Here is a 21,315-nt window from a genome sequence, read left to right on the forward strand (position 1 = left end):
TAACAGCCCAACAGAGAGCATTAGATTCCTTGGCAAGGGTTGTCCTGGACAATTGGATAGCTTTAAACTATATCCTAGCTGAACAAGGAGGAGTGTGTGCGGTAGCTAACTCGCCATGTTGCGTGTACATCAACACCTCAGCAGAGGTTGAGACTCATATAGAGAAAATCAGACAACAAGCTACCTGGCTACAGCAGGTATCCCCAGAGGTACCACGTCCAGACCGGTTTTCAGGACTGTTTTCTTGGATTCCCCAAGGGATTAGGTCTATTTTTCAGGAACTGTTAAAATTTGGGTTGTCTATACTTCTTATCCTTCTGTTGGGATACTTGATTATAAAATGTGCCTTTAGGTGTTGTTCCAAAACTGTTGAGCAAGGTACAAAAATTCTAACAATGCAAAATGTCAATCTGAAGCCAGGAACAAGAGAATATTTCCAAATGAGTACTAAACAGTTTCATTCCTCTAACCCAGATCTACGCCCCAATTAAGCAGAGGTAGCTAGACAGGTCATTGCCCCAAATTCCTCAAGAATGAGGAATGACCAAAGAATAGGGGGGATTGAAATGGGCAAACAGTTAGCCATTGAGGATTAAGTAGCTGGTAACTAAAGTTTTTTTTTCCTTTTTGTAATTACTGATCATAGCTTTTAGTTGTTCCCCTGCCCATTGTCAACTGTGCTGTTTAGGCAATATGTTATCTGACTCCCACTGGGCTCCTATAGCTAACATCTCCCTGGAGCCTGGGTCACCATGGTAATGGGTGTGTGAGCTGTTTTTCAGGAATTAGAACCCCTTGTCCACTTCAGGTCAGTTGAGACCACCAACCCACCAACTGGGTCCACGCAGATGTCCAATAAGTGACCTTTTCACTCAAGAGGCTAAAAACTCCACCCTTAGATCACCGGGAACACCATCATTTTGTGAATGTGCCTCCTGCAAAGAGGCATGAAGTGTGATTAGCTTGCAGGGATCATCAATTACCTCACCGCTCCTCACCTCCTATCATCTATCTCCACATTTCAGACCACCTTGCCCTCCTACCCCATAAATATCCCTGAGTCCTCATTTTCAGGGAAGCGGATTTGAGACTCATTCTCCGATTTCCTCACTTGGCTGTCATGTGATTAAACACTCTCTCTGCTGCAGTCTCGCCGTGTGGGTGTTTAGCTTTTCAGGCAATCGGCAAAAACGAACCTGGCTCGGTAACGGAGGGACGGACGCGCGCATTCTGCCCCCAGCTCCCAGGCGGAGGGCGCTTCGGTGTTTTCTGTGTGTGGAGGGGAGGCGAGCACTCAAAGCGCAATTCCCTCGCGTTCGCCATGTCCAGATCGCACTCCCCGCGACCTCCACGCGCCGCTAATAACCCCATCCTGGGGCGGCCTCAGGAGTCAGGACCGAGCTCCCGGAAAACGGTGGGCGGACCCGGCCCGAAAATCAATTCACTGCTGGGCCTTTCCGTAAAAGCAAACGAGCCGGAAGTATGCCTCAGGCCCGCCCCCGAGCCGTCATTGGGTGGAATTCGAGCAAGGGGGCGGGGACCCATCTAGTCCTGATTCCTTATTGGCTGAAACCTACCGGGGGGGGTGGAACCTGGCGTCCTCCTGACTCTTTATTGGCTAAAATCACGGCTCGGCCCTCGGGTTCTCATTGGCTAAAGTCGAGAGTGGGGCGGTGTCTTACAATCCTCCGGGTCCCTCGCGGTTTGGCGGGAGAGCCCGGCTCTTGCCCCGCCCCTCGGGGAGGCGTAACCCTCTTCGTTTTAAACACAAAATTGAGGCTAAGGCGGTCTTCTCTCCGAGGCCTTGGGGGCTTCCCCTCGGCCGTTTGCTCCCAGAGGCCTTCGCGTCTCCCTGAGCCTAGGGATTTAGGAGACGCGAGCGGTGAGGGAGCCCGGAACGTTCCTTCGCGGAACCATTCAGACGAGGCTCCAGGGAGCGCGTAGAGGAACGGACCGCCGCGGCCGGCCAGACGGGCAGGGATGGCAGCGGGGGCGGCCGACGCGGGGTCGGGGGTCGCTATCCCCGTAGAGCTGCGGCGCGAGCGGCGCATGGTATGCGTGGAGTACCCGGGCGTGGTGCGCGACGTGTCCAAGATGCTGCCGACCCTGGGCGGCGAGGAAGGCGTCTCCCGGGTGAGGAGTCGCCGGGACCACGCGAGAAGAGCGAGTCGCGGGACTGCGGCCGGAGAGGCTGGACCACCCGGGGCAGTGTGGTTTCCTTGGCAACGGAGCTTGAGGCGGGCTCTGGGGCGGCCAGTGGGCGGGGCTTTCCTTCCGAGATGGCCGGAAATGGACCGTCTTTCCCTGGGGACCGTGGGGAAAGGACTATAGGGGAGACTTTGAGCGAGGAGAGGGAGTCCTTTCCATCCCATCCTCGGATGAGCCGCAGCCTCGGCATCCTGGCCACGAACGCAGCTCGCCTGCAGCCCCGCGGGATGTGCTTGGCTGCCACGCCCTCATGTCACGGAGTAGGAAACCGAGGCGCGGGGGAGATTAAGAGCCTTTGACCTATGTAAGAGGAGGACGAAGCGTTAGGTTACTGAGTTAAAGGTGGTAATAGCTAACAACTTATTCTGTATCAGGCACTGTTCTAGGTGCTTTACTTACATTCGATCCTCATTAGAACCCTGCCAGGTAGGAACTGTCATTGTCTGCATTTCACAAGGAAACCGAGGCAACTTGTTCAAATCACTTGACATATGGGGGGCTGGAGTGAGTCCTTAACCTTGCCAGGCTCCGTGTAAGTGCTTTACATGCACCTGATCTTGAAATGTCTCCTCCTTCGAGAGGCCTTCTCTGACTGCCCTAACTAAAGCGGCTTCTAGCAATTACTATCTTTTCAACCTGTTAATTCCAATCTGAAATTATGTTTTAACGTGTTTATTGGCTATCTTGGCCCCTTGGCTCTGAGACTGTAAACTCCATGAGAGCAGGACTTTGTGTAGTCCTTACATCCATAACAGTACGTGCTTCCAAAATATATTTTGAATATTTTTTGACATGATTGTCGAAAGCGTGATTGAGCTCTCCCAACAATCGAGTGAGTTACGTGCCATTATTACTCCCACTTTTGGGGTAAAGACACAGGTAAGAAAGGTTGGGTCAACATGGTACAGTGAGGACTGGAACTCATGCATCCCTCCCCTCTGACGTCTGAGCTCTTAATTGCCACCTCTTCATCCTTTATAAACAGTGAAAAACCTTGAGCCTGTCGTTAAGCCCAGGATGCCGGTGGAGGCCGGTCATGTTTTGCTGTTTTATCCTGACTTATTCACTTTACTGTGGTATTGACAGGACTCTTTCTCTCGCCAGCCCCAGGGATGTTTGTACCCAACTACAGTGTGAGCTCTTTGGGAAGAGATTCTAGTCCTTCATTCATTCCATTCGTGTTTCCTGAGCACCTCCTCTGTGCTAGGCCCACGTCTGGGGCCATTCCCAGCCCAGCAGTCTTGGGGACCTGTGTTTCAGGAGAAGGGACTCCTGTGGGTTGGGGCTCCTTTTAACCTTCTTCTTTCCCTAGATGTCTCCTGAGCACCTCCTAAGGGCCAGGCCCTGTCCCGGGTGTTGGGGAGCCAGCAGACTGGCAAGTAGATGCCGTTGGCCCAGTGCACATTGTTGGTGCTTTCTTATGCACACAGCTGACACTTACTGCATCCCTCTTACCCCGGCTGGGGCAAGCATTCATATGTAGTTGACACATGGTGAGTGTTCTCCATGAATTAGGCTCTGGGCTAAGTGCTTTCTGCATCTCTTCGTTTAATCATTGTAGCAATCCTCGGAGTAGGTCCTGTTATTATCTCCATTTTAAGGAGCAAGAACAAGGCTTGGAAAGGATAAGTAACAACTGGTCAGGGCCAAAGGGGTTATTACTGATTGATTTAATCTCCCTTGGACCTGGAAACATTTGCATATGAGACTGAATACCAAGACCCCGTGGGATGGGTAGCTCTGGAGTAGGAAGCCCTACACAAGTCACTCAACTCCCCAGCCTCAGTTACCCCCACGGTAAACTCAGGGTGACACCACCTCCCTGAAGTGTTGCCAGAAGAGTCGTAAGATTCCCCGCACTGAACGCACTTGAGAGATGATGGCTTTTATTTCACTGGCAGTTATTATCTCCAGCTTTACAACCCCTTAGAAGGAAGAGATTATTCTCATTTTCTCTACTAGATTAAAAACTAAGATACCTGGGTTTGAAAAGCGAGTCTTGGGAATTAAGAGCTCAGAATGAAGCATGACCCTCCTGGCCCTCCTCCGGTTTCCGTGGTCACCATCAGGCATTTGTTGAGAGAGGAGCGGCTCTCTGCCAGCAGCCTTGCTGGTCACTGCCTCACTCTGTCTCCTTTGGCCTTGCCACAGATCTATGCAGACCCTACCAAGAGGCTGGAGCTGTACTTCCGGCCCGAGGACCCCTACTGCCACCCTGTGTGTGCCAACCGCTTCAGTACCAGCAGCCTGCTGCTCCGGGTCCGGAGGAAGACGAGGCGGCAAAAGGGGGCGCCACCACCCGATTCCCACCCTGAGGTCATCTTCGACTTGGAGATCCTTGGCATTGTCTCCACCATTTACAAATTTCAAGGTAACGGCAAAATGCCTTCTTACTGCATTGGGATATTTCAGGAACTGTGTCCCTGCTGCATGCAGGAGCCTTGGGTCATCCGCACAGTGAAGTGGGCCAAGATATGCCCAAGCGTGAGGGCCAGGCGGTGAGGGGAGTCGCAGAGCACAGGCCCCGTCCAGGAGGCAGCCTCTCCTCCCTCCAGCCAACAGCGCCCTACAGACTGTGGGCTCATTGTTGCTCAATTTTCTGCATTCTTTTTCTTTTTTTTTTTTGGAAGATTAGCCCTGAGCTAACATCTGTGCCCATCTTCCTCTACTTTATATGTGGGATGCCTACCACAGCATGGCTTGCCAAGCGGTGCCATGTCCGCACCCGGGATCTGAACCGGCGAACCCTGGGCCGCCAAAGCAGAACGTGTGCACTTAACCACTGCACCACCGGGCCAGCCCGAATTTTCTGAATTCTTAAGGGAAGCTAGAGTTCTATGAGAAACCTAATGTCTAAAGCCATTATGTGGGGCCAAATAAAACTGGTCAGCAGGCCTCCAATTTTTGACCCCTAGTGTTTTGGAACCTTCTCTTGGTCTTGACTGCTCCTGGTCTTGCCTCCCCTCTGAAGCCTTCTCAGATTACCTCAGCCCCTGGGACTCCTGTTGCTTTGAACTCTTAGCTTCCTGGATGTCTCCTGTGGGGTCCTCAATTGAGTGTGCTACCCACAGAGAACACCAGTGAGGAGGCGGTAAGGCTGGGGCTGGGGAGAGGGAGTAAGAAAGAACACAGACATCGTAGCTGTGCCTGCCTGACGAGCTGTGAGTTCTCTGGGCATGCAGCTCAGCTTCCCTCAGCTTCAGTCTCCTTGTCTGTACAGTGGAGGCCCTCGTGAAGATTCGGGAGAGGATGCCTATTAAGGGGCACACGAGAGGCGCTTGGTAAGTTAGTAACAAGCGTCCGTAGCTACAGCTGCCGTGCTCGGATAGAATCTGAAGAGAATAAACATTGAGAAAAGAGGAGGGGACTAGAAAGTAAAAAGAAGATTGTAAAAAGAACCTGGAGCAAACCTGGGCCCCATGGGCCGGGCACTTTGAATGTCAGTCATTATGGCGAGATGTGGCGTTCACCAGAGAGGGCTGTCCTTTCTGGGACAAGGCTTTCCAAGTGATTCATTTTTCATCTCTAATTGAGCCAGCACCTCATCACTCAGTGTGTGTCCCTGGACCAGCAGCATCTGGCTCCCCTGGGAGCTTGTTAGAAATGCAACATCTCAGAATCTGCATCTAGCAAGACCCCAGGTGAGTCATGCACATCACATTTTGGGAAGCATTGACCTAGACCTTCTCCTCACGTATCATGTAACCCCCCGTCTCCCCAAAATGATATTGATTCAAGTGACTTGGAGTGCATTGAGCCGAGTTCACAGAAGCATCTCGGAAGGGTGTGGTTTCTGCTCCTGCTCCATTCTCTGCAGCCTCCATTGCATGGCTTGCTCAGCACCTCCCCAAGGAGGTGTGGGCGTCAGTACATGGCAGCTGCCAGTTCCTGGGCGGGTGTAGCGGAGAGCTGTCCCTCGCTACAGTGTCTGCCATCTGTCTCGTCTCTTCCAGGAATGTCTGACTTCCAGTACTTGGCCGTGCACACAGAGGCGGGCGGCAGGCACATGTCGATGTATGACAAAGTGCTCATGCTCAAGCCTGAGAAGGAGGGCTTCTTCCACCAGGAGCTGCCGCTCTACATCCCTCCACCCATCTTCTCGAGGCTGGACACCCCAGTAGACTACTTCTATCGACCAGAGACACAGCACCGGTAAGGCCCCCTGCGCACTGCAGCATCGACGGTCAGAGCCAGCGCCCTGCAGCCAGAGGGCCTGGCTCTGAGGCATGACTCTGCCACCCACTCTCTAGTGGAGGCCTCAGGCCTGCCATTGGCCTCTCTGAGCCCCAGCCCCCTGTCTTGAAAATGGGATAGTCCTGACACCACAGAGGTATTAGGATTAAATTAAAAAACCACAGAGTTTTCAGCACAGGGCTGAGTACAGAGAAAGCCCTTAGTGGGCGGTGGTCTGTGTGCTCACGAGCTTGGCTTCATTCCCGAGGGCCCTGAAAGGACGGACAGCTTGGCTGTGTGACGTGGGGGGTTCCTGTCGAGAAGTGGCCGCTTTGACTTAGTCCCCTGGTCATTCCTGACCAACACCCTCTGTACCTTGCTGTCACTGGTCATGACACTCCCTAAGAAATTCCACCTGCAAACATCCCACCCTGAGCCCAGCACTTTTCCACCTCCTCTGCCCTGTCTTTGCCTCACTGTCACTATCCCGGCAGAGAATTCATGGCCATCTTTACAGTCCATCCTGCCTCTGCCCGCCTCCCTTTGCCACACTCACCTCAAAATCAGTCATCCCCCGAGATCCTGAGGCTGTTCTCAGGGTGGCTGTGACTTGGCCTGGATCTTGCCTGCTGTGTGCTTGGTCTCGGTCTGTCTCCCCTCAAGAACACAAGCTCCTGAGCACAAGCACTCATGTCTCTTGACTCAGCGGTGGTTTCTCCTGCACTGAGAGGTGGAAAAGTCAGAGGGACCCTTGTCATAGTCTCCTCCGAACCCCGCCTCCCGTGTGCACATCCCTAACGAGACCACATGTGAGTGCTGGGTTTGTATAAATGAATGCCTTCATTTAGACAATGTTGACACAGTGCGAGACCCCCAGGGTTGCTGGCAAGGCACGCCTGGGCATGTTGAATGTTGGTATTACATTGGAGACCAGCCACACATCGACAGGAAGGAATGGGATTTCCTTTGTATAAAAGCTAAGACTGAATAGTATGAAAAAACAAACTTGAAAATACTCAACTTGAGATTAATGACATCCCCACCTCCACGGCTGGTCATTTAGCAGTCATGTGGTGCAGCGCTGCACATGCGTTTCATCTTAACCCTCGAATGATTCGACTGTTTCCCTCACCCCCGTTTTACAAAAAGGGGAGCAGGGACTCAGGGGTAGTGACTTGCCCAGGTCACATGGGCAGCACTGGAGCCCCCATCTGTCTGACCCCCTAGGACTTGCTTGTCGCTCAGTGTTGCACTGTCCTTATTCTTGTGTGCTTTACCTTTTCAGATTACACTCAAAAAGACAAATTTTTTAAATGTTTCCATTTTAACGTAAGCCTGGAGGTAGCGACTTGGCCTCTTCTGTTCTCTGTTGTAACGCCATTGTCGTTGGCCTCTTTTGTTCTCTGTTGTAACGCTGGTGCCTAAAACAGAGCCTGGCCTGTGAGAGGCACTCAGCAGGTATTTGTGAATGACGATTTCAGGTGGCAAGATTAGGAAAAACAGATAAAAGCAAAAGGAAACAGTTTGAAAAATGGCCCCTAGGTGGTGACATTTGTTCAAGAGCTTTCTTGTAGCAAGTTTTAGCGCCTGCTGACCTAGGCAGCCGTGGGTCGTCTCCCCTCCAGCTGGCCGGGGGCTGCCAGCGTGGCTCAAACCCGTGGCCCCAGTGCCTCTAGAGGCAGAGCAGCTGGTGATGAGGGGCCCGGAGAAGGAGTGTCAGGAACCAGCCCTGGTCCCTGTGCCCCTCCCGGAGGCCTTGCTCAGAGTTGTCCCCACACCATGGAGAGTGAATCAGCGTGTCACCTTTGGACTTGAAGACCTATCCCCAAGTGTGTCCCTTGAGGGGTGGAGAGACAGACGCTCCCCTACTGAAGGGGCACCATGAATGACATCAACTTTTTGGGAGAGCAATCTGGCATAATCTGGTTTTTCCCCTCTAACATTGGCACCTGAGCTAACATCTGTTGCCAGTCTTTCTTTTCTTCTTCTTCTTCTCCTCAAAGCCCCCCAGTACATAGTTGTATATTCTAGTTGTGAGCACCTCTGGTTGTGCTATGTGGGATGCCGCCTCAGCATGGCCTGATGAGCGGTGCCACATCCACACCCAGGATCCAAACTGGTGAAACCCTGGACCGTTGAAGCAGAACAGCAGGAAGTTAACCACTTGGCCACGGGGCCGGCCCCTGGCCAAGTCTATCATGATTTTAAATATTCTTTCCCTTGGCCAAACAATCCCACCTGTAGGAATTTATCCCACAGTGACTCACCCAAGAGCTCAAAGGCATACTTACAAGAGGGTTTGCTGATTAATTGTTGGCAGCAGCAAGAAACTGAGGGAGGCTGGTGCAGTGGGAGAGCCCTGGATTCTGGTGGCAGGTACCCCGTCGTGGTCTGCAGCCCTGACTGAGCCCCGGCCTCTCCGTGTCCCTGAAGGGGATGATAACAGTACACACTTCCCTGCGTTGTTTGGAGGGCTGAAGGACTGAAGAGATTTGAAATACTTAGAACAGTGAGTACCTGGCAGAGTCTGATAAAATAAATAAGCGATCAGTCCATTATTAGGGACGTGGATAGTTAAATTACGGCCCTGCTCTGTGGGGAGCGCCATGTAGCCTTTAAGAGAGTGGGCTCCGTGGACTGACATGGCACGTGTCCAGGGTACCTTGCTCTATGAAAAGGCAGGTGTGAGAGTAGATTCTGCGGCATAAAAATAAACTGTGGTGTGATCACAGAAGCCTAGAAAAATCCAGAAGATTGGGCCCAGAAAAGTTATCTCTGGAAGGGTGGGAGGATGGGAATTTTCTCTTTCCTTATTAAATACTTCCTTCAACAAGTACTAACAGTGCTTGTCGTGGCCTGGGGCCCTCCCCAGAGCCAGGCATCAGTGGAGAACGCGACAGATGGTTCCATGCCGGGCCAGGGGTCAGGGAGCTGGACAGAACACAAGTGACTGGCGGCTGTCCAGATGCCTGTCTGAAAGGAGATAAGACAGGAGCAGGTCATAATGGACAGTGAGTAGGGTGAGGGCTAAGGTGCCAGGGAGGGCCCTCAGAGGAGCTGATGTTTGAAACTGACCCAAGTGATGATGGAGCTGGACAGGATCCAGGGAGAACATTCCAGACCAGGGGATTGGTGTATGCAAGGAATGGTCGAGAGACCAGTGCCCTGGAGCAGAGTTAGCCAGGCAGAGTGGTGGGGTGAGGGTCTCCCAGACTATGGTGAGGGGCTTAGATTTTTGTCCTGAGGAGAAGAAGTGGTGTTTTCCTTTAAAGAAATACGTCGTGGAAAGTTCCAAACGTAGCCCACACTAGAGGGAAGTGTCTGATGGACACCCACCTACATCACCAGCTTCAATGACTAGCTGCTCGCTTTGTGTTCCCCCACTCCCAGCTTCCCGGCACATCCTCAAGGAACAAGTCAGTGTGTGTCTCTAACAGGGAAGGTCTTGGCTCTTTAAACATACCTGCAGTGCTGCTATCACAGGGAGCAATTTAACAACGTTCCGTAATACCCCACTCCCGGTCCTGTTCCGGTTCCCCAGTTGTCTTGATAGTGACTAGGGAGCCAGACAAGGGCCACAGGGGTTGCTTTTGGTTGAAGTCTTGCAAGCCTGTTGAATACCGAATGCCTCCGCCCCCTTTATCTGATTTTGAGAGTAAATTGTGCTTGTTAGAAAGGAGTCAAATATTACAGAAATGTGTTACTAATATATACATTGTATACAAATGTTTAACAAAAAGAATCAGCTCACATTCCCTCCCAGCTGAAAACACTTGCCAGAGGAATGATAGTTTTCTGGGTGTGTATGGTACTCAGTACTGCTGAGTTTTAAGCAGGGGGTAATATCATTTCTAAAATTTCTTATTTCTGAAATGTTTTTATTATTTTTTCTCCACAAGCATTTTACTCTTATAGTCAGGAACAAACAAACAAAAATATATATAAGAAGAAAATAGAGCCCCCTCTGGTCTGCTGGCCCCTGGCACTGGATGGTAGCGTCTGAGTCACTTCTCTGTCCTCTGGGACCAGCAGGCAGCTGTTCCCAGCCTCTGGGGTGGGGACAAGGGAGGAGGGCCGGCTGTCCTGGGGCCCACAGGCCCTTTTTTCCTCTCCATGTGGTTTATCGATTTTCCAGCATATGGAGAGCACTTGCCTCCTCTCTCAGGCTGCTATCACTTCATCTGCTCCACCTGCCTCCTGGGCACACAAGGACTGTGCGGGGGTGGGGGGGGGTGGGGAGAGGCTGGCCCCCTGGGCACACAAGGACTGCGGGGGGAGGCCGGCCCCCTGGGCACACAAGGACTGCGGGGGGAGGCCGGCCCCCTGGGCACATGAGGGCTGTGGGGGGAGGCCAGACTCCTGGGCACACGAGGGCTGTGGGGGGAGGCCAGCCCCTGCTTCTCTGGCCCCTCCCTGAGTCCAGGGAGGCTGAGCTTCCCACAGCCGGGTGGACAGAGGACAGGCTGGCCTGACGGGATCCCTCCTCCTTGAGGAAGTTGGGGGGCCCTTTCCCTGCAGTGAGGGGCAGAGCCGGCGGCCGCTCCCTGCTGCTGCTGCACTCGCAGACAGGCTGCTGGGCCCAAGTGAGCCACCACGACTTTCCTTCTTGGGGCGTCCAGGGTTTCGGAGACGTGTGTTTGAAAACAGGATAGAGAGTGGCAGCTGTCCAATGGTTGCTAATGGAGTCATGTGAAAAAAGGCCCAGTCTTGATTCTTTGTAATTTTGTTTCCAATGTGAAAAATCATTGTTCTTTATGAATAGCAGATTGTATTGAGAAAATTAAGGTAAAGTGGAAACAAATTTAAAAGGTAGTAATCACCTGAATGAAATTCTGTGACATCCAGGACATACTTTAAAATATGCTTCACAGTAATTTAGTGGGTTCCGGGTGGGGTAGGGATGAAATGAAATTAGCCACGTGACAGTCGTTGGAGCTGGTGACGGGCTTAAGGGGGTTCTTTATACTGCTCTCCCTACTTGAGTCTGAGTTTGGCGTCTCTGGCATCCCACCTCACACATCCCACCATGCTGGGCATTCTGGAATCCTTCACCTAGCTGTTCTGTGCCAACACAGGGGCTTCAGAGCCCCTGCTTTAAGCTCTGTGCTGTAAGATGATGCCATTCAGTAATACGCGCCCTTCATTCACCAAGGGATTATCGAGATGCTTCTGAGTCAAAGACTCCCGCTGTCAGAGATGGCTGGACAACGGGTGAGGGGCCTCTGCAGCCAGACTCCCTGGGTCTGAGTCCCAGCTCTTATTATGAGCTCTGACGCAGCAGGTTTCTAACCCCCGTGCCCTCAGCTAATTCATGGGGAAATGGTTCCTTCCTCGCATGATTGTTCTGAGGGTGACTTCAGTGAGTTGCAGAGGTCGGTAAGCATGGCTGTTGTCTGACAGCTGATCGATCGCGCTCTAGTGGCTGCACCCTAACTGATCTCACCCTTCCTGTCTGCAGGGCATTTAAGTGCTTTCCAGTGTTTCACTGGCTGGACAGTGCTGTGCATGACTCAGTACAGTCGTGAGGCCACCAGCCTGATGACAGGAGCCCTTCCCCACACCCCAGCCTTGGGGACCTTTTGGCCTTGCCCAGCCTCAGAGCTCCTAGCCCCAGGGCCTCTCTGAGCTGTCTTTGGCTGTCTCTGCCCCTCGTCCCCAGTCGTCAGCCTGAGAAGACAGGCCCTCGCCCTCAGCAGCCGGCCCTGAGGGCCTCCCCTCACCCAGACTCGGGGAACAGCTGTGAACACGGGCTGCCCCATTGCAGGTCTGCTGGCCGCCTGCCTGGTCTGGCCGGGCCTGCACCTGGGCTCGCGCCTGGGCTCATCTTTGGTGCTCTGGCCATCATCGGCTCTTCTGCCCCCAGGGAAGGCTACAACAACCCCCCTATCTCAAGTGAGAACCTGATTGGCCTGAGCAGGGCCCGGCGTCCCCACAACGCCATCTTTGTCAACTTCGAGGATGATGAAGTGCCTGTGCAGCCACTGGAGGCTGCCGTCCAGACGTGGAGGAAGGTGTGCACCAACCCCGTGGACCGGAAGGTGGAGGAGGAGCTGAGGAAGGTGAGACCGCCCCTCCAGGGCCACCTTTACACTGAGCACCTCCTATTTACCCAGCTGGGCCCGTCCTCGTTGTTTGTGGTTGGCTGGACTTACTGTTTTTTAAACTGGGTCGTTAGCACATGGGAACTTTTCACCTCCAGATATCACATCTAAAAGCCAAGCCGATGTAAGCCCTGCATCCCAAGATTGAAAATACTTAGAATTCTTAAGAGGTCCCTTCGGGGTACTAAACAGTTGGCGCATTGTCCGTATGTAACTTCAGTGTGGAGCTCCAGGATCCAGGAATCTTTCTCCATTCAGTGGCTGCAACAAACCAGACGGAGCCCCGACTGTGTGCCAGGCCTGGTGCTTCCTCTCGTTAGAGTTGGTCTTGTTGGACGTGCCTTGGGAGGAAGTGGCCTTCCACGTTAACCTCTGGCCTCCAGGTTCTGGGAAGACCCAGGCTGGGGCTCTGTTCCTTGTGTCCCCACAGGCATGGACAGCAGGTTCTCAGTGAGGCCACATTGCTGCTGACTGAGGCCTGGCTCTTCCCTTCTTGACACTGACTGTTCTCTTTGCAGGGGGTTGTTTCTTTTCTTTTTTTTTTTTATTAAAGTTATGATAGTTAACATCCTTGTGAAATTACAGTTGTGCATCATTATTAGTCATGTTGTAGGTGCACCACTTCACCCCTAGTGCCCTCCCCCCACCCCCCTTTCCCCTGGTAACCACCAATCAGTTCTCTTTGTCCATATGTTAACTACCACCTATGAGTGGAGTCATACAGAGTTCATCTTTCTCTGTCTGGCTTATTTCACTCAACATAATACCCTCAAGGTCTATCCATGCTGTTGTGAATGGGACAACTTTGTCCTTTTTTATGGCTGAGTAGTATTCCATTGTATATATATACCATATCTTCTTTATCCAATCATCGGTTGCTGGGCACTTAGGTTGGTTCCATGACTTGGCTATTGTGAATAATGCTGCGATGAACATAGGGGTGCATGAGACTTTTGGAATTGCTGATTTCAGGTTCTTAGGATAGATACCCAGTAGTGGGATGGCTGGGTCATAAGGTATTTCTATTCTTAACTTTTTGAGGAATCTCCATACTGTTTTCCATAGTGGCTGCACCAGTTTGCATTTGCAGGGGGTTGTTTCTTAAAGAGACTGTGTGGACACCTTGTTGTGTTTCGAGCAGTCATAGGGGAAGGGAGGACATGGGGGGGCCACTACGCACAGCTCCTCACTGTCCTCTGGACACAGCCAATCCTGAACCTGGCTCAGGGCCCTTCCGTCCTGGCCCTCCACGCTCCAGCCACACCGGCCTTTTGCAGTCCTTCCCCTTTGGCCTTCATGATTCCAACTCAGGCACCGCCCTCGGTTGGGGCTGCTCGGGGCCCAGAGCTCTGGCACGTCCCCCTCTTGGCCCTGCTCTGGCCCCTTTGGTCGTCTGCCTACCCCGCTGCCCTGTGAGCTGCAGAAGGACAGAGACTGTGTCCCTCATGGTCATATCAGGACCCCCAGGCCTTACAGCCGCACTTGACACATGCTCGGCATGCGGTCCATGCTTCCGAGGGGAGGGAGAAGTGGGGGAGTGCGTACAGCAGTTCCTAGAGGCTGGTCCTTGCGTGTGCAGCCCCTGCTCTCCACCAGCTCTCTTCCAGAAGGGTCTGCTGGGGGTCAGGCCATGCTGGGGAGTCTGGGGGAGGTGGGAGGGAAGCTGCGCGCTCATCTCAGCCTCTGCCTTGACCTCCCCAGCTGTTTGACATCCGTCCCATCTGGTCACGCAACGCCGTCAAGGCCAACATCAGCGTCCACCCTGATAAGCTCAAGGTCTTGCTGCCCTTCATGGCCTATTACATGGTGAGTGTCTGCCCAGCTGCCCACCTTGGTTCCCACCTGGGTCATCCTGATCCTGTGACCTCAGAGCCACAGCAAGAGCAGGCGGCCCTGTCCTGGCACCCCCAAGACGGCTTGTTACAGCCCCAGAAAGGCTCTCCCCAGCACCTCCTCAGTAACACATTTGGCCATATTGGGAAGACTTTAGGATTAAGGAGTAATTACATCCCATTACATTAAGTAAAGGGATTATGCATTTTAACATGACCTCGTATTGAGAAGTTTCTAAGGACCAGGCGCTGGGTTAAGTGCTGTGTGCATATCATCCTTTTCTCCTCCCTGGGGGGTGGTGGCAGGATTCCCTTTTTGCCTCTGAGGAAGAGCCTAGGCTCAGAGAGGTGACTTGACATGCCAAGGTCCTACAGCAGCGAGTGGCAGAGCCACCAGGTGACCCCAGCCTGTCTGACTGTGGGGCCCCCACCCCTAACCACGGTGCTCCTGGCCTCGACTCATTTACCTGGGTTGCGTGGGGTTCATGGGGGGCCGATCCACTTTGGACTCAGTCCAGGAGGGGATGGAGATGAGGGTGTCATTACTGAGGTTCCCAAAGGTGCTGGGAGGAAGGGATCCTACCTGTCAAGTGTTCCTGCAAGAAGCACTGGGAAGGCCAGCATAAGAGGTGACCATGACAGTGATGACAGGTGGCTTGGACCCCAGACTTTGGAGAGCTGCCTCTGTCTTTTAGCATTGGCTTTCTAGACATAGGACCTCAGGAGTACCGCTTAGGGCCAGAACATCCCTTTGTTGGGACAGTAATACCATGTACTGCATTGTATTTACAGTAATAACATGCATTATATTATATTTACAGTACTAATAACATGTATTATATTTACAGTAATAACATGTATTATATTTATAGTGATACCACGTTTTATATTATATTTACAGTAATACCATGTACTGCATTATATTTACAGTAATACCATTTACTGAGCACCTACTGTGTGCCAGGCACCATGGTCAGGGCTTCAGGGGCATCATCTCATTTAATCTTCACACAGACTACGGGAAGAGGGGCTCATGTCATCCGCATCTGACGGAAGACCAAGGTTGGGAAAGGCCAAGTGACCTGTCCAAGGGGACAGAGCCATGTCCCCAACTCTCGGGGTGTCCTCTGCCCTGCCCCCCCAGGCAGGCCACCTGGGCCTGCATCTCTGAGGGAGCTGGGATTGGCCTTGACCCCACTATGCACTCCTGCCTTTTCTGTCTCCAGATAACAGGCCCCTGGAGGAGCTTGTGGATTCGGTATGGGTACGATCCCCGAAAACACCCGGAGGCCAAGATGTATCAGGTCCTTGACTTCCGAATCCGCTGTGGGATGAAATACGGTAACGATTACTAATCTTCTCTCTCTCTTTCTCTGGCTTTCTCTTTTGTAATGAGAATGTATCCACATGGAGAGGATAAAAAACCCTTTCCCTGGTGAGGTCTGTTGGATGCAGAACAGCATAGAAATGAGGGTCCAAGCTCTGGCCCTGGCTCCAGCGTTGACCCTCAAGGACTGAACCCTAGTCATTCATTCATTCGGTTATTGCACAGTCATCTGTGGCCTCTTGTACAGCCAGGCATCTAGTCAGTGGCCAGTCCCTGCACCTACAGTTTGTCACTACACACAAAGTACCTGCATGTGTCCCTGCATGGGCCGTGCCAGATGTGGGGGCTCCCATCACCCCAGTGTGTGGGGCGTGGAGTCCCTTTCTCAGGAGCTGGTCCCAGGGAAGCCAGGTGTGCCTGTAGCGCAAAGGCAGCGCTGTTTGCCAGGAAGGGCTCTGTGCCCACCTTTGCCTGATGCGCCCTCCCTCGTCGGCAGGTTATGCCCACAGTGACATGCCTGTCAAGGCCAAGCGCAGCACCTACAACTACAGCTTCCCCGTCACCATCAAAAAGACGCGTAAGTGCCTCGGCATGCTGCCCATCACATGACGCTGCGGAAGACGGGTATCTGGACAGAGGGATGGGGAGGAGCTTCCTGAGGGGGCCGCTCCAGGGTGTGTGGGCCAGCGCTCCCTGGGGAGGGCGTGGGGCAGGCAGGAGGGCAGGGGGTGGGAGAACACCCCCTCACCCCGTCTCCTGTATTCCAAAGCACTGCTGTTGTCCCCTTATAGCCAGCCAGGTCGTCACCATGCGTGATCTAAAGCAGGGCCTGGGCCCATCGGGGACCACCGGCACACGGAAACTGGCCTCCAACAAGTACAAGCTGAAGGTGGGTGCCCCCTGAGCCCCCAGAGAGAGCAGCTGCCTGCCTGGTTGAGTGAAGTGGAGAGTGGAGAGGAGGACCCCCTCGTGCAGGCCCCACTTATAGTCCCCCGTCAGGGCCACTGTCTGTGACACCGGGAGGGGCTTTGACTGAGGCAGCGCTGCCCACCCAGTGCCTTCACACAACTCCCACCTTCCAGGACAGCCTCTGAAAACAGAGTGAGAACTCGGGGCACAGTGGGTATTGAGGACCATCTGGGCAGGTCTCAGAGAGGGAAACTGACACCAACAACTGCGCGTGGTGCCCTTGGTGAGCCTGGCCCTGCTGAGGCACTGGCTGCTGCAGGGATGTTCAGAATCAGGCACGTACATGAGTACGGAGCCAAGCAGACCATCTGGACTCCAGCTGTGGGCCGCGCAGGGGTATCATACGGACGAGAGCTGGGACCCTCTCCTCACAGGCTCACGCTTTCATTAACGCAGTCACCCCACAGTGGCAGCAGTTTCTAAAGGCCTTTATGTGGGCTGCGGTGAGCTGCTCCACAATTGCAGGGAGGCCGGGCAGGGTGTGTCCCCCGCTCGGCTGCCTCATGTAGGGGGCGGCCGAGTGTAAATGCAGCAGGAGCAGGGGCAGAGGCAGGTGCTGTGAGGGACTTGGCTGTGTTTCAGCGCCATCAGTGTCCTCTCGGTGAGGGGCAGCGGGCGGATCATTGCCCAAGAACTTCCTCCTCCAGGACTCTTGTTTTAGGGCGTTATCCCCCCCTCTAGAACCGTGTGCCCGGGGACGGTAAAGGGAAAACAGACACTCAGTAAACCCAGCTTCATGTCAGCATGGCGTGCGGGGCCGCAGAAGATGACCAGTTAGCAGAAGTTGGCGAGGAAGAGGCGGGCCGACCCCGTAGGAAGGCAGGGAAGGCAGAGTGCGGCACAGGCTGGTGCGTGCCGCATGCCTTGAGCGCCTGGCCTGCCGCGCAGGCAGCCCATGGTGCCAGGGCCACATGAGGGCAGGGCTGCTTCGTCTGCCCTCCCGGAACCTCCTGGGGAGTCGGAGCTTGTTTTCTCCGCATCTGCTCCCCAGCCTCTGGCCTGTCTGCCCACCTGGGTCCAGGGAGAAGAGACAGGCCTGCCAGGTCCTGGGGACAGCTGACTCCCTGGAGAGGCCCCTTGGGAAGCCCCAGTGTGAGGGTCTCCAACAGTGCCCGCCCCCAGGGGAGAGCTCCTGCTGACCTTCCAACTCTCCCCCCTCCCCAGGACTCGGTCTACATCTTCCGGGAGGGGGCCTTGCCGCCGTACCGACAGATGTTCTACCAGTTATGCGACCTGAGTGTGGAAGAGTACGTACATGGGTGCCGAGACGCCAAGGGGGGGCCGTGGCCTTGGGTCAGTGCTGGGAAACCGTCCAGGGACCAAAGTGTTTCCTGTACCTCTTCCAATTCCTGTCAGCCTTAATCTCTCAGCGGGAAGACTTGCCTGGCTAGGGGGCCAGGGCCGCCCGGAGACTCCTCTGTGTCTGGGCTGGCACAGCCCTCTGGGCAGCTCCAGCATCCACACGGGCTGTGCCTCCCAGCTGCAGTGCTGGGCTGGGCGGAGACACATCTTGCTCTTGAGTCTTTGCCCCTCCTTCTCCGTTGCCCACCTAAGGGCTCATGACATGGTTCCTAATCTTCCTGGAGCCGACCAGAATCCCAGACACCTTTAATCCGGTTGTTCTTGGTGATGTTTAAAAAACAGGGAGGGGTGTTGGGGTGGCAGGAGACGGGAGCACAATCCACACGGCTCGGAATCTGGAGACAGCTGTGAACTCTTACCGGCAGGGTGGGCACGGGCACGCCACGCTTTTGCAGTTTGGGGTCAGGGCCACATGGTTAAGGACCCCAGCTGGGAGGACAGCTTTCACGGGCATTCTTCGTTACCATGTTCATTCCGCTGGTCGTCCCTCCAAGTGCCGTTTTTCTGAGCCCAACCTCACCTTTGCCAACACCGCTTGCTGGCATCTATTAGTAGGAACCCCACTCTGGAACTTGACATCCCAAACTCCTAGGCTGCAGAAGATCATTCACCGCAATGACGGGGCTGAGGATTCCTGCACAGAAAGGGATGGGTGGTGCCTCCCCAAGACCAGCGACGAACTGAGGAACGCTATGACCCTGATGATCCGGCAAACCATCCGCTCCAAGAGGCCTGGTGAGAGCCCCTCAGGGTGAAGGGAGGCCCCAGATGCCTTGGGCCCCACTCGGGACAGAAGTGTCCCCAAGGAACCCATTTCATGAAGAATTGCTGCCAGCTGGGATCATCTTGTCCCTGTCGCTGGTGAGAGGGAGGCCTTGTGAGCCAGGGCTCGGCCCAGGAGCCAGCATCCCTCGGGCTGCCTGCTGAGGCTGCGCGGGTGGGAGGAGTGGCACTCAGCCCTGGGGATCTAAGGCAGGAGACAGGCCCAGAGCGGAGGGGCTGGAGCAGGGCTGGGGCTGCCATCCAGGGCCACCACTTTATGCCTCACCCCATCCTACATCTTCCAGCCACATGTGAGTGTGTTCTGCCTGTCTTCTTCCACTGGGAGAGCAGGGACAACAGGAACCTGGGTCCTCTCACCCTGCACTGCCTGCCCTTCCCCCAGACCAGGCAGCCCTGGCGACTGGGCATGTGAGGAAGGGGCGTGAGCACTTGCTGGGCTACGGTCCCGTGAGGCTGGGAAAGGATAAGCACCGGGCCCCTCTCGGGGGCTCCTCCAGGCTTGGGGAGAGGGAGTCCCAGGACCCGCCATGCCCCACGGAGCTGACGGGAGCAGGGTTCTGGCCTCATTTGGGACACAGCCCCCTCAGAGAACCTAATGGAGGCTGTGGACCCCCTCCCCAGAGAAAGCACTCCCACAAAATGTTGTGCACACTCGCAGGGAGTCCATTGGACCCCTGAAGTGGCCCGAGGTCCCTCTGGGGAAGTGCGGAGACCCAGGCCCCCCCAGGCATCCATACTTCCCAAAGCAGCTTCTCCAAAGCTTGGGCCCAGACCCCCGTAACTGTAAACAGGCCTCCAGGAGCCTGAGAGCCTGGTCTGGGGGCTGGGCTCCCTGGCACCTCTCTCTAGCTGAGGCCAGCAAAAGCTGGTCTGGGGGCCACCCAGGAGGCCTGCGTTGGGACACACATGACCTTGTTTCTTGGCCCCAGCTCTCTTCTCTAGCCCGACCAAGGCTGACAGTGGTAAAGAGCAGCTGACGTATGAGTCTGGGGAAGATGAAGAGGAGGATGATGAAGAGGAGGAGGAAGAGGACTTCAAGCCATCAGATGGGAGTGAGAACGAGATGGAGACGGAGATTCTGGACTATGTGTGACGCAGCCCCAGACCCAAGGCTGGGCCTGCCTGACCAGACAAGACTGGTGTCCAGCCTGATGAGGGAGCCAGGACAAGCCAGGGCTCCCCAGTGTTCCCCACAGGAGCCAGAACGGCCCTAGGAGGCCCCTCTGACCCTGGATGTCTGGGAACATCCCCGAAGGTTGTGCCCTGGCTTCATGCAGCCGTGAGCCAGCTCAGTGTCCAGCGGGCTGAGCCGATGCCCGGCACCTCTCTCTGGCTGAGACCAGCAAAGCTGGAGGTGGAGATGGTGCAGCTAGGGGAGGAGCTGGTCTTGGCTTTGGTCTCATGACTGATGGCAGGGATAGCATGAGGAGCCTGGTCTGTGGTTATAGATGGCGGAAGACTGTCCTTGGGTCGGTCTTCCCATCCATTTGGGGTAGACTGGCAAAGGCCAGGCCCAGCTGGAATTGTTCTTATTAAGTACATTTTCCCAAGGAGTCTTGGTGTCTTAGTCAGGGTGTCGGAGCCAGAGGGGAGTTTCCTTTGCCTTGGGCTCCCACCAGACCATCATTTGTTCCTTCAGTCATTCATTCAGTGACCTCATGCTGGGCGATGCCCGGACAGTTGAGAACAGGCCTGCTGCCCCTCGCCAGGCAGGTCGGGTGAGGGCAACTGAAGTAACCTCAGGGCCCTGGTCCTGGAGGGTCCTGCAGCCTTGTGTTTATCCCTTACTGCCCCAGATGGGTGCGTGTCTGTCTGATTTGCAGTGTCTGCCTCATGTGACATCGACAAGTGCATTTGCCCTGACAGAATGTGCTCCAGCTCAGAAAAACATTTTTAAAAAGTATTTGCCTAAGTTCTCTTTGCTATTAAATCAGTTGAGTTAGTTTTCTACTGTGTCAGTTATATCAATTCAGAACTTTGATACTTCCAGTCTAGACTTTTTGGAAGGTCATAGATGCTCCAAGCATCTAATGATGACCATGGAATCTTTCTTCAGAAAAATATGCATACCCACAAATATATGCATCCAATTTCAGGGGCATCCAGGCCCCCATGGTCTGTCCTTGAACTTCCTTATGGGTCCATGGACCAGGATTCAAAACTCCCAGTGTCGACTTTTGGATTAAATTTTCTCCCCAAATTACCAGAGTGCAGCTGATGGGTAACAAGTGCACCGCCCCTCGTTCTGTCTGGCTCTCCCGTCCCAGCCTTCAGTAGTCAGAAGATTGCCTGAGGAAAAGCAGCAGCCGAGGCCACGGCATAGGAGATCCCATGCAGTCCACACCAGGGGCCAGAGGCAGCCCGGGCACACAGGTCAGCCAAGGGCTGGGGTCTCAGGGCTCTCAGGAGACCTATTAAAGAAAGATCAGAGCTGGACAGTAGTTAAAGGGGTAAAAACAGAGTTTTTTTAGGACTATTGCAATAGGGGGTCTGGAACCAGGCTTAATTCCAGATACAGCATGGGCATGTGGGACCTTACAGCCGAGGAGCAGGTGGGCTG

General features: G+C 54.2%; 1 protein-coding gene across 4 annotated transcripts; it reads left to right on the forward strand.

Moving 5' to 3' along the window:
- The first annotated feature begins 1,657 nt into the window (after positions 1-1,657).
- Positions 1,658-20,703, forward strand: GTF3C5 (general transcription factor IIIC subunit 5). 4 transcript variants are annotated; one of them, XM_001499183.5, is made up of 11 exons: positions 1,658-2,133; positions 4,360-4,579; positions 6,162-6,360; positions 12,245-12,440; positions 14,184-14,288; positions 15,541-15,655; positions 16,138-16,218; positions 16,433-16,530; positions 17,775-17,857; positions 18,565-18,707; positions 19,685-20,703. In XM_001499183.5, the coding sequence occupies exons 1-11, from the start codon at positions 1,981-1,983 to the stop codon at positions 19,846-19,848; spliced, it is 1,557 nt and encodes a 518-aa protein (XP_001499233.3). In that variant the 5' UTR covers positions 1,658-1,980; the 3' UTR covers positions 19,849-20,703. The 4 variants fall into 4 exon arrangements, with proteins under 4 accessions (XP_001499233.3, XP_070107220.1, XP_023484991.1 ...); XM_070251119.1 differs by having other exon boundaries at positions 1,934-2,052; XM_023629223.2 differs by having other exon boundaries at positions 1,969-2,512.
- Positions 20,704-21,315: the final 612 nt, after the last annotated feature.

Source organism: Equus caballus, chromosome 25, assembly GCF_041296265.1.
Source record: "Equus caballus isolate H_3958 breed thoroughbred chromosome 25, TB-T2T, whole genome shotgun sequence".
NCBI classification, from domain to species: domain Eukaryota; kingdom Metazoa; phylum Chordata; class Mammalia; order Perissodactyla; family Equidae; genus Equus; species Equus caballus.